This window comes from Haliotis asinina, chromosome 7 (genome assembly GCF_037392515.1).
Source record: "Haliotis asinina isolate JCU_RB_2024 chromosome 7, JCU_Hal_asi_v2, whole genome shotgun sequence".
Lineage (NCBI taxonomy): Eukaryota > Metazoa > Mollusca > Gastropoda > Lepetellida > Haliotidae > Haliotis > Haliotis asinina.
Genome location: NC_090286.1, coordinates 51,735,308 through 51,748,672, shown reverse-complemented (window position 1 = coordinate 51,748,672; position 13,365 = coordinate 51,735,308). Strand labels below are relative to the sequence as shown.

The following is a 13,365-nucleotide window of genomic DNA, read 5'->3' as shown; positions in this document are numbered from 1 at the left end:
TCGAGAAGTCGCAACTGAAACCAACGCAGGAGTTAACGTTCATTGGGGGGTTGTTCCTGACTCGGCTCAATCTAGTCAGGGTCCCTCCCGATCGATGGCAGAAGATTCTCGCCTTTACGGATCGAGCTCTGTCCCTACCTCTCACCCTCAGAGAATGGCAGTCTCTGTTGGGCTTGTTTACGTCGGCGCAGGACCTCACCCTCAGAGGACGGCTTATGCTGCGCCCACTACAGAGGTTCCTATTACCATTCATTCGAGAGAACGACCTCCAGTCGTCATTTCTTCTACCCCCGCACCTGCATCAGTACCTCAGGTGGTGGACGGTAGAGTGGAACGTCTGCGCCGGTGTTTGTTTGACAAACTTCAACCACGACCACGAATTGTTTGTAGACGCATCCCTCTTGGAATGGGGTGCTCATTTGAACGGCCAGACAACCTCAGGGCTGTGGTCAGACGCCGAAAAGGAGTGGCATATCAACAGCCTGGAGATGCAAGCAGTCATCCTAGCGGTTCGCCACTGGCTACCGGTCCTAACAGACTCCAGACTCCTGGTAGCGTCCGACAATTCCACGGTCGTGTGGGTGATTCACAATCAGGGTACAACCAGGTCCAAACAACTTCTGGACCAGATGTTCCTGTTAGCGGATCTGGTAGACAGCAACGGCATCGTGATCGCGGCTCGTCACATTCCCGGCTGCAAAAACATTCTGGCAGACGCCCTGTCGCGCCCCGGCAAACCATCCCCGACGGAGTGGATGCTTCATCCGGACGCATTTCGCCAGATTTGCTGGCAACTCGGGAGACCACTGGTAGATCTTTTTGCCACCAGTTTCAATCACCAGTTACCAACGTACGTATCTCCCGTGCCGGATCCACAGGCGTGGGCAGTCGACGCGATGTCTCTATCATGGGAAGGACTGGACGCATATGCGTTCCCTCCTCCAATTCTTCTCTCGGATGTAATCGCCAAGATCAGACTGACGCAGAACCTCCGACTGCTTTTGGTCGCACCTTGGTGGCCAGCCAGATCGTGGTTTCCCGATCTTCGACGGCTCGCCAGCGGAGACCCTTACAAACTTCCAGAGTGGTTGCATCTGCTTCGACATCCACACAGTCGACAGCTGCATCCGGATCCACGGCGATTCCATCTTCACGCATGGGTCATCTGCAGAGAGCATTAAAGGCTAAGGGCTACTCTGCGCACGTGGCGAACGTTATAGCTCGCGCGCATAGAGTTTCTACCCGTTCTTTATATGACGACAAATGGCGCTCTTTTGAGAATTTTTGCGCACGAAGATCTCAAGATCCCATGGCAGCATCTCCTCAGTTTGTGGCACAGTTCCTTCTCTACCTACGGAACTCTAGACATCTCAAAGGCAGTACCTTAGGCACCTATTTGTCAGCTTTGAATTCTGTCCTTGCTATCAAGTCAGATTCACAGATCTCCAAGATACCGGAACTTATTGCGCTTCTCAAAGCTTTCAAGCTGGAAGACCAGAAGACCAAGTTTCGTCCTCCAGCTTGGGATCTTAATGTTGTCCTTCAACATCTCAGAGGGCCGCCGTACGAGCCATTAGAAGAAGCCTCCTTTGAACATCTTTCCAAGAAGACGGTTTTCTTACTATCATTGGCAACAGCGGCTAGAGTCAGCGAGATCCATGCTCTTGACGTTACTCAGATCCGATTTGAACAGTCAAGACACGGACGTGCTCATTTGGGTTTGCTTTGGGATTTTGTGGCTAAGAACCAGCTTCCCGGGCAGCCTAACAGGTTATTCTCCATCCCTCCTTTGTCTACGATCTTGGGTCATCATGACTTGGAGGAGGAGCTGCTATGTCCAGTCAGGGCTCTCAGATGCTATATTAAAAGGTCAGCCTCTAGGAGACGATCCCGCAAAAGGTTATTCATTCCCTTTGCCGTGTCCTGCAAAGGTGAAGTAAACAGAAATACTATTGCCCTCTGGCTCAGATCGACTATCCTGGCGGCCTATGACGACAAGCACCTGCCTCATCCGGTAGCAAGTAACCCGCACGAGATCAGGGCCTTGGCGTCTACGATGGCCCTCCATCGGAACTGCACAGTACCGCAGATCATGGAGGGCTGTTTCTGGAGGTCATCAACTGTCTTCGCATCCCACTACTTGAGGGACTTGGCAGTTGAAGACGTGGAGGGATTACAGTCATTTGGTCCATTGGTGGTTGCTCAGCAACTTACCCGACCATCCGCCCATTAGGTAACTACACTTCTACTTACCTTTGGTCTTAAGATTAACCTCACCCCCAGGGTGCGTCGGTTTTTCTTTGGAGTTCTATTGGGTTGCTCTTTGTCCTGTTCCAGGTATTATCCTGAGACCGTTGACATTGGCTTTCCCGAGTTCTCCTGATGCATGTGCACTGTTTGCTGAGGGATGGTCCTCTGGAGTCCACACCACCATCCATCTGTCGAAGCCATATGCATAAGACCTATGGTAAGGTAAGTTAAAAATTTATTAAAATCTAAATATTTTAGATATTTAAATACTTACCTTACCATAGGGCGGTGACTCCCTCCCAACGCTGGATGCTCCTCCCCACTTTGGACTCTTCGGACCTTCCGGTTGACGGTAAAAGTGAATTTTGGATTCTGCGCTCTCGCGCGAGTGGAGAGATCACGTCACTTCCGTGACTACATTCGTAGATTACATGAGGTAGCCATCGAGGGGATGGCGAATCAACGACTGTCTGATCTCGTTTAGCGAAGCTAGAGGTAATATGCATAAGACCTATGGTAAGGTAAGTATTTAAATATCTAAAATATTTAGATTTTAATAATTTGTTTATTATACCTCACAACAACAAAGTTGTGGGGATGTTGAAACGACTTATGTGCGTCTGTCATACTTTGTCCGAATCATATCTTCAAAACTATTCGTGACAGCTTAACCAAACTTGGTACACATGTCAAGCATAATCCCTAGGTGTGCCTTTTGGGGTTGGACCCAGATATGAATTTTGTTTTTTGCGGCTTGTATGGAAACATGATTTACATTGCAACTATGATTGATGATGAGGATGTCATCTTGTCCAGAGCAGATCTTCCAGACTGTACATGCTAGCTTCATCAAGCTTGGTGTACATACTAAGCATGATCCCTAGATGTGCTTTTTGGGGTTTAGACCCAGATATTTCTTTTATTTTTTTGCGGTTTCCACCAAAACATGTCTCAGGCTATGGCTTTAATGTTTGAGGATGTTATCTTGTCTGGAGCAGACAAACCATACATGTAGACATGTTCATGAGTATTTTGCCATAGGGGGAATATTGATGACTTTTTCTTCTTGTTTATCTCCATACAGGTCCAGGTTCTAATCACCACATTGTAATTATGTATCACACACTCATTCGATATCTTTACTGTAATGTTTGCACATCATTCATAAGATGATATAAAATATGTTTGGAACCATTCTGAAGGGAAATAAGTCAAAGAGAGATAACTCTTGATAAACTTACATTTGTGTGACAGTGGACCTGCTGTCTGGACTTGGACTGGGACAGATCAGCCATGACTCCAAGATCGATTGGCTGGAGGTATGTACCAGGATATTCACAGTATATGTTGTATTGGTTGCACGGATGGAGATTGTGTCTAAGCATACATGTAAATCACAATTACACTGAATTCCTTAAATAGGAATATGACAGGCGCAAATTGTGCCTTAAAACATCTCCCATTGTACTGTACTGTACTGTACTGTACTGTACTGTGCTGTACTGTAATGTAATATAATGTAATGTAATGTAATGTAATGTAATGTAATGTATTTGCAAGTGAAATGTAACATTGTTCCAGATGAATGAGACCTGCAGGAAACTCCTGTTCCGAGACAAGAAACTAAAGGTATGCCAAACACTGTGTTACTCATAGAAACAACACTGACCAACTTATAAATGAATATTGGTGTATTGTAATGGTTTCTGTATAATATTAATCTTTTTAAAAAGCTGCTGTCTGTTTACTTCATTAATATGTATTTTGCATTACATATATATGTATTGACTGATTGCAAGTATGTTTTATGCTAGTGAGAAATATGTCTTTATCAGACCATGAAGCTGAAAGGTAATCTTGATTCTCCAGCTTCACCTGTATGACATGGAGACACAGATGAAGTCTAGCATTCTCAACTACTGTTCCTATGTCCAGGTACGTCCCTCAAGGCTGAAATCTTTGGCCTCACTGACATTTGGTATGGGTTATATCCACCTATACTCCTTGTATCAAAGTTGGGGGTGGTGGGGTAGCCTAGTGGTTAAGGTGTTCGCTCAACATGCTGAAGACCTGGATTCGATTCTTACGATATGCGAAGCCCATTTTGGGTGTCCCTACTGTGATATTGCTGAAACATTGCTGAAATATTGTTTAAAGGGGTGTTAAACCTAACTCACCCACTCATCGTTACTGTTCTTCAACAAAATGGGCTGCTGCTCATAACATCGATCACTGGCCATCAGATACCATTTAACCTTTACCACGAATGGATGCTTTGAAACCATACACTGAGAACTAATATTCTACAGTATTGAGACCTTTTCCCTTGTTTTCAGACCGTACATTTTCACCTTCCGTTTAGACAAGCATTTACAGTACAGGCATCATCGTGAATACATAATGAAGCATTGTTAAATGAAGAAGTTTGGAAACATTAATCAAGAATAGATATTTTACAGAGTTATGGCCCTTGATTTTAATTTCAAATAATATATGACTGTTGCATTCAAACTTGACTAGGGATATGAATGATTTTGTTTTCTTGTTTTTACTTGTTTCATTTGTTTTGCATATCACTCAGAGTGATCAGACATAGTTTATCATTCAGGTTAACTACTGTGTGTATGAGCATGATGTATTGGTAATGCATCATGTGGAACTTCATTGTCAGTGGATGTTGCTTTCAGGTGCAACACTCTGGTAACGATCTCTTTTATGTCAACATTTGCTTAATTTTTGTCAAAAGTATAGTTTGTCATTTAGCTGTTAGAGTGACTGTAGTTATGTGGTAATAGTTACGTCGTTGTACATTTACCTTTGTACAAACACTTATGTTTCAGTGGGTACCCGGTAGTGATGTGGTGGTTGCTCAGAACCGTGGCAACCTGTGTGTGTGGTACAACATCGACGCCCCAGAGAGAGTCACCATGTTCCCACTGAAGGTCAGTTGTCTGGTTATCTTTTCTTTAATTTATCACTATTGTAAATGGGTTACCACCCATCTCCCTTGATTTATCTTACTTCTGGTTGTCAAGATGTGAAAGGTTTGTCTTCACAAACTGCGTCCTTGTTAATCATTTTGGTTTGAACAGTGCTGCAGCTATTACTTGGTGCTTTGTTGGTGCAAATATATTATTTATAGTATGTCCTTATGTATTGGGTGTGTAATTAATTTCAAAATACAGCTATTTTCAATGAAAGCAATACCCAACATTCAGAAATCAAAATCAATTTAATGAAACTTCCACAGTTGAAAATGAAGTTGTCTAAGCTCTGCACATTGCTAGAACATTTATTTCCAGACTGTAATATGAATCTTGATAAGGAGCGCGTTTTGCTGTAAGCTCGACTTGAAGTCCAGATTTTATCATCAAATCTTTTTGGCTGTCAAAATGTCAAAGAGAAGGATTGCAGATTCTTTCACATTTGGTTTGTGAGCCAAGTGGCCACTTCCTAGGAAATCGTGCCTGCAGCCCTGGATTAAACCTTGGGTAACTCAAGACAAAATAGTTGGTTTTAATTCTTATCTCTCTCAGGGTGATATTGTTGACCTTGAGCGGGTTGATGGCAAGACAGATGTGATTGTCAGTGAAGGTGTTACCACCGTCTCATACACACTGGACGAGGGACTCATTGAGTTCGGTACTGCCATTGACGATGGAGACCTGGCAAGGTGAGGACATTTGAAAACAGAAATCATGTAGGTTACTTCTCAGAGTGACTTTGGGGGGTAAATTAAACTACTGAAATAGTTAAGAAAGCATACTGCGATACTCTTGCAGTAGTGGTTTAACAAGTGGAATATTAGTGTGATATTTTCCTTTTATACTGTCGGTTTCTTTTCATTTTTCAGTATCAGTCGGTAGAACATGTAAAGATTATTGTCCTATTGAAACACATGCACACTCTTTGAATAGGCTGTCACACATTCTTTAGGCGTAAAATATTGTCAAACATTTGTGTAGTTTCAGTCAAATTAGCAGCACCTTTTGTGTGAGAAACTGACAATAACATGAAATGCCCATGAAATGTAATGTCAACTGTCCCAGTATACATGTCCCTTTGTTTTCAGAGCTGCAGCATTCTTGGAGACCCTGGAGATGTCATCAGAAACAGAGGCCATGTGGCACTCGCTCTCCAAGATGGCTGTTGAGGACAGGCAACTCTACATTGCAGAAAGGTGACTCAATGTTCTTACAGTTCTGTCTGTAACAATTGTCTGGGTAACTCATTTACAAGCTGCCATATCAATGTTGTTGAGGGCAGCATTTAAAGGGAAACTAACTTACTGGAAAGACAGCAGTGATTCTGTTTAGCTGATTCTTACCGTCAAAATGATATGTAATGTTGCTTATCCTGGGTTAGACTGTCTGTGATGTTTATGAATATTTCTCATGGTCTGTAGTAACATGCGTGATATTATTTGGTGGAAAATTACTGATTCATGTGTGGATTTCATTAGTGTTTTGTGAAAACGTTTGGTTTACACATCATGATGTTTATAGTGGACCAGCTTGGCTAGAAATTTTTGCCTAATTGATACTTGGTGGCAGGAAGGCTCATATTTTGCACACAGGTGGCCTATAGTATTCTAAACATAAAATGATCAGGAGGCAGGCCATATTTGCTATATTTTAATTTTATTGACTAATGATGAAATTGCTAAACTTCAAACAATTGTGACTGAAGCATCACAAAATCACCATTTCCTCACACTTACCTCTCTTACATGAAAGTTGCCTCCCTTTACACACAAATAACCTCCCTTCATGAACTTGAACATGAGAGTGCCCTCCCTTTTGTATCTTCTGCATGGAATTTGAAGACAGGTTTCTGACAACCCAGCCGACATATTGGTGTTGACATTGCAGATGCTACTGTGCACTTGGTGACATTGCCAAGGCCCGCTTCCTGAAGGAGACACTGAGGATTGCAGAGGAGGCTGCCAAACACATGGTGAGTACAAAGATGTGATGTTCTGTTGATTGATGTGCTGATACACATTGAGCTTTCAGGGTTTACATCAGCATGTTATTATGGTTATTAACCATCAAAAATGTATTAACTAAATTCTTTCCTTTCTAGTTGAACATTGTTTGAAGCAACATTAAATCCAGTTCACTCACTCATTCTCAGCAATGTTGAGACAAGTTTGTCTTTCACACATTCTTTGAAGCATCTTGTGATATTTTAGTATTCCAAACTGAGTCCCTGCCAGCCTTGCTAGTTCTGTGGCATGAGGATTTCTGAATTGCCTCTGTGACTGGATATGCAGTAGCATTTAACCCCCTGGATGCCACAGGGACATATATGTCCTTCCTCTACATACCTCACTTGGAAGTCCAATAAAATTCTAAATATACCATGGATATATAAATACTTCACAGTTTTGAATTCTGCGGAAAATTCCCAGTTTCTTGATACCATCCACTATTATCTCAGACCAAGCTAAAGTGCTTAAAATCGCCTTTCAAAATAGGCTTCATCGTAAATGTCACCATTTTTCAAACTGTCCAATATCGAGATTCACAGCGTTATTTGCAGTATGTTTTGAAATGTGAAAATCGGATAATTACTGGGAGTAATGAATTTCAAAAATAGCATATAATGATCACTGATATCAAGTTTTCATGTGACCAGTAATGATAATTCTGAAACGTCACCGATGTACCCAGAATCGGTTGGGATGTTTTTGAAAATACACTTACACGAACGCCGAAGTGTGCTTTCCGCCATATTGGATAGTGTTTACAAAATCACGTTTCGAGAAGGCCGGTATTGATACGCCTATTACATCATGTATACTTATAGTTAGCTGCGACAAATGCATCATTGAATTCCCCAAGCATCTTAGAATCAAATTACAAATGGTCTTTGTCACCAATACCAACTATCTAGACAAAACAAAACGAAATATACTTTGTATGAAAACGAACGCTGTGCTCGAAAGACAGCACTTGACTAAAATGTAAACAAAGAAAAAATCCAATTTTACACTGCGTAGCATTTTCGGAAATTTTCCAACATCCAGCTGTCTAATCATTGCTTACAATGGCTCAATACGCTTAGTATATTCAGGGGAAGAGTATCGTAGCAAGAAAAACACAAATTGAAAATAGATACAATGAAAGCATTTGGTAATTCATAAGAAACTGTCAAACTTTTAGTGCAGCGTGACGCCATGACTGACGCAAAATCACACAGAACGACAACGGTACTTATCAGCATTTCTGGCTTCTTCCGTCATTTACAATGTAAACGATAAGAACATATAACAATACACACATAGTCAGAATAATTCTGATTACTTACATCTCACATTTATATACAAAAGATCCCTGATTCAATCAAAAAGTCCTCGCAAAATCCTGTGTACCCTTCTGAGTGAAATCGCCATTTTGAAAGAAATCGGTCATCGGTAGTGATGTCACACGTCAACATTGTTGCACATATTAGGCAGTTTTTTTGCGGTGAAGGTCGGTTGAACAAGAGTAAACACAATGACCATACCATTGCGATTGCACTTGTAGTATTGTGATGTATATCGTTCAGATATTTTTTCATGAAATTGATTTCAGTATCTACATATATCCATGTTCAACACCATATCATGTGTGGATATAAGGTATGCGTTTTTATTCTTTGAAAGCTTTTGATTGTTTGAATAATATTTACATGGGAAATTGACTCAGTAAGTGTACTATACCACATTTTAAGCCTCTACACAAATGTTGGAAGATCACACGTAGCCATTACTGCAACATTACTGCAATATTTAGGTCCTGTGATGTGCAATATTCAATACGTTGGGACAAATATTGCAGTTTCATATGAACAGGTTGATAAACAGCGATTTAATTCCAACTTATAAGTAAAACGGATAATATTAATCAAAATGATTTGTACATTTTATGAAATGTAGGGGCACACATACTACTATTTAAAGGAATTGTCTTGTACATTGTATTGGTTTGTGTCGTTTTTATAGACAAAACAATTATGAATGTTAATTGACCAGGTGCGAGTTTGTCAAAAACGTTTTATGATTCATTATCTTTTTTTTTGATAATAAAGTCAATTCAAATTCGATTAAAATCTATCTGATGGCAGAATGTCTAACTCAAACAATATTTATAAGAAAATTCTTAAAAATATATTAATCAGGTCATGTCTTAATTTGGACAAGCCTTACGTACATTTTCTAATACTTCTGTACTGAAAAAGCGATCTCTTTGTACCTTTCATTGCATACTTATGAAGGGAATTGATTTCATAATCATGAGAAGAAAGGTCTATTTCCTAAATGAATACTCAATGAATATTCAGGTGTTGTGAAATTTCCATTTACACTAAACTGATGCTAGACAGGTGCACGTGTTGCTCACAATAAGATATGGAGTAAAACCATGTAATTGTTGATATATTCAGGACACTATTTCAGTGATAAAGCCATTCATTTTATATTTTGGGTAAAAAGTGTTGAATTCCGACACAGAAGCCGAGATCTTTTACACATTGAGTGGAAATTAGGTTAGATATATACTAATCAGCAACCAGAGTCGTCTTTTTCTGACGTCACAAAATGCACAAAACATGCCGTGATGTCAACTAAAATGTCGCATTATTTTCAGTTATTTCATTACGTTTGAAAATGTGGCTGTTACTCTGTTAATAATGATGGAAAATTAATCAAAATACATCTACAGAAACAGGAGAATATGGGAATCCAAGAACTAAAGTATGTACAGTCAGGCCGCGTTAATCCGAACACTTCTGTTTTTCATCAAAAACGTTCGGATAGTGAAACGTACGGACTACTGAAACGAACTTTTATGAACACAACTACAGTAGGGTTACTTCCCTTTGACATAGCAATACAAAAACATACGAACGTGTACAAGTTGGCTGAATGTGCGATGGGGTGTTTGGGGGCAAGAAATCAACTTTCACGTTGGTCAGTTTGACATTGGCATACTTGTGACTGACAGCATTGTTACGAAGTAAGATCACGTGTCAACCACTTGATTGCATCTGTCTGTCAAATGATCATAGCCAATCACAAAACATATCCGATGTCCGAAATTGTGCTCTTGCCGATAGAATGTCCGAATTCTTGACCAAAATGTTTACACATAAGATCAATATTGGCTTTTCTCTTCTTTTTTTGTGCTGCAGTAATTTCACATCTTTTACGCCTAGGGGCGGGACTTGCTATTATGACTGACAAGCGTCAGGTGATCTCATTTTGACATGATCAGTGTTTTATACAGGAAGTAAGCATGACAGGTATTACTCCAACTAACCAAAAGTGAGACCTACTAATTGATCAAAATCACAAACTAACGACATCTTCAACTCGCAAGTGTCACTTAACAATTACCACTGAATGGGTCTCATGGTGTGAAGGGATTATCCCAACCTTTTTGATGTACCGCCGGATTAATGAAGCATAACTATGTGTAATTAGCTAATCTGTTACCGCTGATTAACGTTTGGATACGGAGAGTGAAGCACCGGATTACTGAATCAACAGGTAATGAGTTTACATAGTAAACAAGATTGGTTACAGCTAGCTATTGTTCGGATATCGCGGGAATCGGATTGTCGGGGTCCGGACTAACGCGGCCTGACTGTATTGGATAGGGACATCCAAATCGCTATTACCTGCTTTTTGATGTAGTGCACTTGCACCTTTTCTTACAAATTGTGAAACTACCAAAAGGTATCCTCTCGCATTGGGGAAATGTGTATTGGAATAGTTTGGTTCACTGTGAACAAAACATAACAAAAATATGCTGCCGGTATCCACAGCAAATTCTCTCCATGTGATCAGAGTTACATTGACCTAATGTAAACCATAGCTGAGTTATGCCCCCTTGTCTTTATACGAGCATGACCTCTCTATCGAAGTTTGACGTCATAGTAGAAAATCGATTTTTGACATTTATTGAAGGTCATTTTTGATTTTGTGAGTATAACGTTATGCATTAGCATACATCCATTTCATATACACTTATGTCGTTCAGATATCAAGCTGTATTTTCTTTGCTCACACTTTCTACAAAGATGCCAAATTAAAAAAATCGTAGCAGAGTGCTTTTATTGGTGCACGATAAAAAACTGAGAAATTTACTGTTTTTGAACACACACAAAAGGTTTGGACAACTTTTAGCAGTATCTATTTCTCAAACCCCTGGGGTAGTCGCAATTATATTTATACCAACGGATAGGAAATTAAATATTCTACATTTCTGAGCAATTTTATAGCCGTACGCAGATCCAGTACCACGCGAGCGCAAATCTCACACAACGTTCACTTTTCAAACCTTACGAAAATGTGCGCCTGAAAAAAAACTTGGCATCCAGGGGATTAATGCAATGGTCTGTTTGAAGATAAATGCTCTTGTACACTCGGCATGTGTCTCTGTGTCAGGGTGGAGATGGACTGAACCACTACAAGGTTCGAGCTAGGATGGCCATCATGGAGAAGAGGTTCAAGGAGGCCGAGTCTATCTACCTGGAACAGGTCAGGCATCAGCCTTTTGTTTGTTGACACTGAACACAATGTAGACATGGACCTCAGTAAATAGATGAGGTAACAGGAAGAACAGCTTTTGCTGCTTTCTCTGGGAAAGAGGAAGGTAGAGGAAGTTCTGGAAATTGTTTTTTAACACATAGAATGAAATACTGGTACATTTGGTCGTCCTGTTTCGAACTCACCTCACTCAATGGGGCAGTATGATTTTGACGCATATGACAGTGTCATTACATATTTCAAAATGGAGTAATAATAGGCCTGAATGTACTTTATATTGATATGATACAAGTCAACTATTGACAATATTAATCTGACCCATCTGACAATATCAGATATAACAATATGTTAGCACTGTTACAGAACCATGTAGATGAGGCAATGGAGATGTACCAGGAGATGCACATGTGGGATGAGGCTATTGAGGTAGCAGAAGCAAAGGTAGGCGTTTCTGACATCTTGTGTGTCAATCCAACACGCAGAAATGTACAATCTTGTATTGACCATGTATCATCATATCTGTAGGATCTATTACATATGTTTTTCTGCAAGCTTTCTTTGATGAGTTCTTAATTTTTTTACACTGAGCACAAGCGTGACAACAATCAAAATAAGCAAGATATGGAAGTGTCCTACCCATCAGTCATTCCCATGGCTATTTTCAACTCTTTTATGTGTGAACTGTTTATGAATTGTTTATGAATTGTGTGTATAATGTGTGTGTGTGTTATGTGTGATAGAGTCACCCAGAGTTAGAGACATTAAGGCGAAACTACTACCAGTGGCTCATGGAGACAAACCAGGAGGAAACAGCAGGGGAGGTAACTCATGTTATGTCATATTCTTGATCAATTGTCCTAAAATTAAAAATAATGTATGGAAGCAAGTTATTGGCCATTATTTCAGTTGCTGATGTAGAGTGGAGTAAGCTTATCGCTGACTTGAAATATCAAGATGTTTGGCAGCTGTTAAAAAGATTCCTTTGATTCTTTTACGCAGCGTCTCTCTGCACACTCGTATTCCGTCAAAGATTTTTTGCTATGACCTCTCAAGCAGAGATTATACAATGTAACTATGTTGTAGTTAGATGTAGATGTAGTTATGCCTGTGCTTCAGGCATGTGACACTAATTTATTCTTGATCCTATTACAAGCAGACACTGAAGTATGAATGTCACTTTTTCAACAAGCTGTCCATGTTTGCAGGTGAAGGAGCGAGAAGGCGACTTCATGGCAGCCATTAACCTATATATGAAGGCTGGTCTCCCAGCCAAGGCAGCTCGACTCGCCACCAGCAGGGATGTGAGTACAAAAATTAAGATCAAATTAATGACACGCAGCTGCTGACGACATAGTGAGTGAGTGAGTGAGTGAGTGAGTGAGTGAGTGAGTGAGTGAGTGAGTGAGTGAGTGAGTGAGTGAGTGAGTGAGTGAGTGAGTGAGTGAGTGACCGACCGACCGACCGACCGACCGACCGACCGACCGACCGACCGACCGACCGACCGACCGACCGACCGACCGACCACAGCATCAGCAATCAGCAATTCCATAGCTATTTGGGAAGATTTGCCGGCAGATGTT

The 13,365-nt window shown here is 40.7% G+C and overlaps 1 protein-coding gene across 2 annotated transcripts in view; it reads left to right on the top strand.

Annotated features, from left to right (window-relative positions):
• Positions 1 to 13,365, top strand: part of LOC137290471 (intraflagellar transport protein 172 homolog) — a 49,310-nt gene that overhangs the window by 15,973 nt on the left and 19,972 nt on the right. For both annotated transcript variants that reach the window (XM_067821423.1, XM_067821422.1), the window contains exons 14-24: positions 3,505 to 3,569; positions 3,832 to 3,879; positions 4,120 to 4,185; positions 5,091 to 5,192; positions 5,787 to 5,923; positions 6,323 to 6,430; positions 7,122 to 7,206; positions 11,684 to 11,776; positions 12,149 to 12,226; positions 12,526 to 12,606; positions 12,991 to 13,086. In XM_067821423.1, coding sequence (XP_067677524.1) covers positions 3,505 to 3,569; positions 3,832 to 3,879; positions 4,120 to 4,185; positions 5,091 to 5,192; positions 5,787 to 5,923; positions 6,323 to 6,430; positions 7,122 to 7,206; positions 11,684 to 11,776; positions 12,149 to 12,226; positions 12,526 to 12,606; positions 12,991 to 13,086 — 959 coding nt within the window. The remainder of the gene's footprint in view (positions 1 to 3,504; positions 3,570 to 3,831; positions 3,880 to 4,119; positions 4,186 to 5,090; positions 5,193 to 5,786; positions 5,924 to 6,322; positions 6,431 to 7,121; positions 7,207 to 11,683; positions 11,777 to 12,148; positions 12,227 to 12,525; positions 12,607 to 12,990; positions 13,087 to 13,365) is intronic.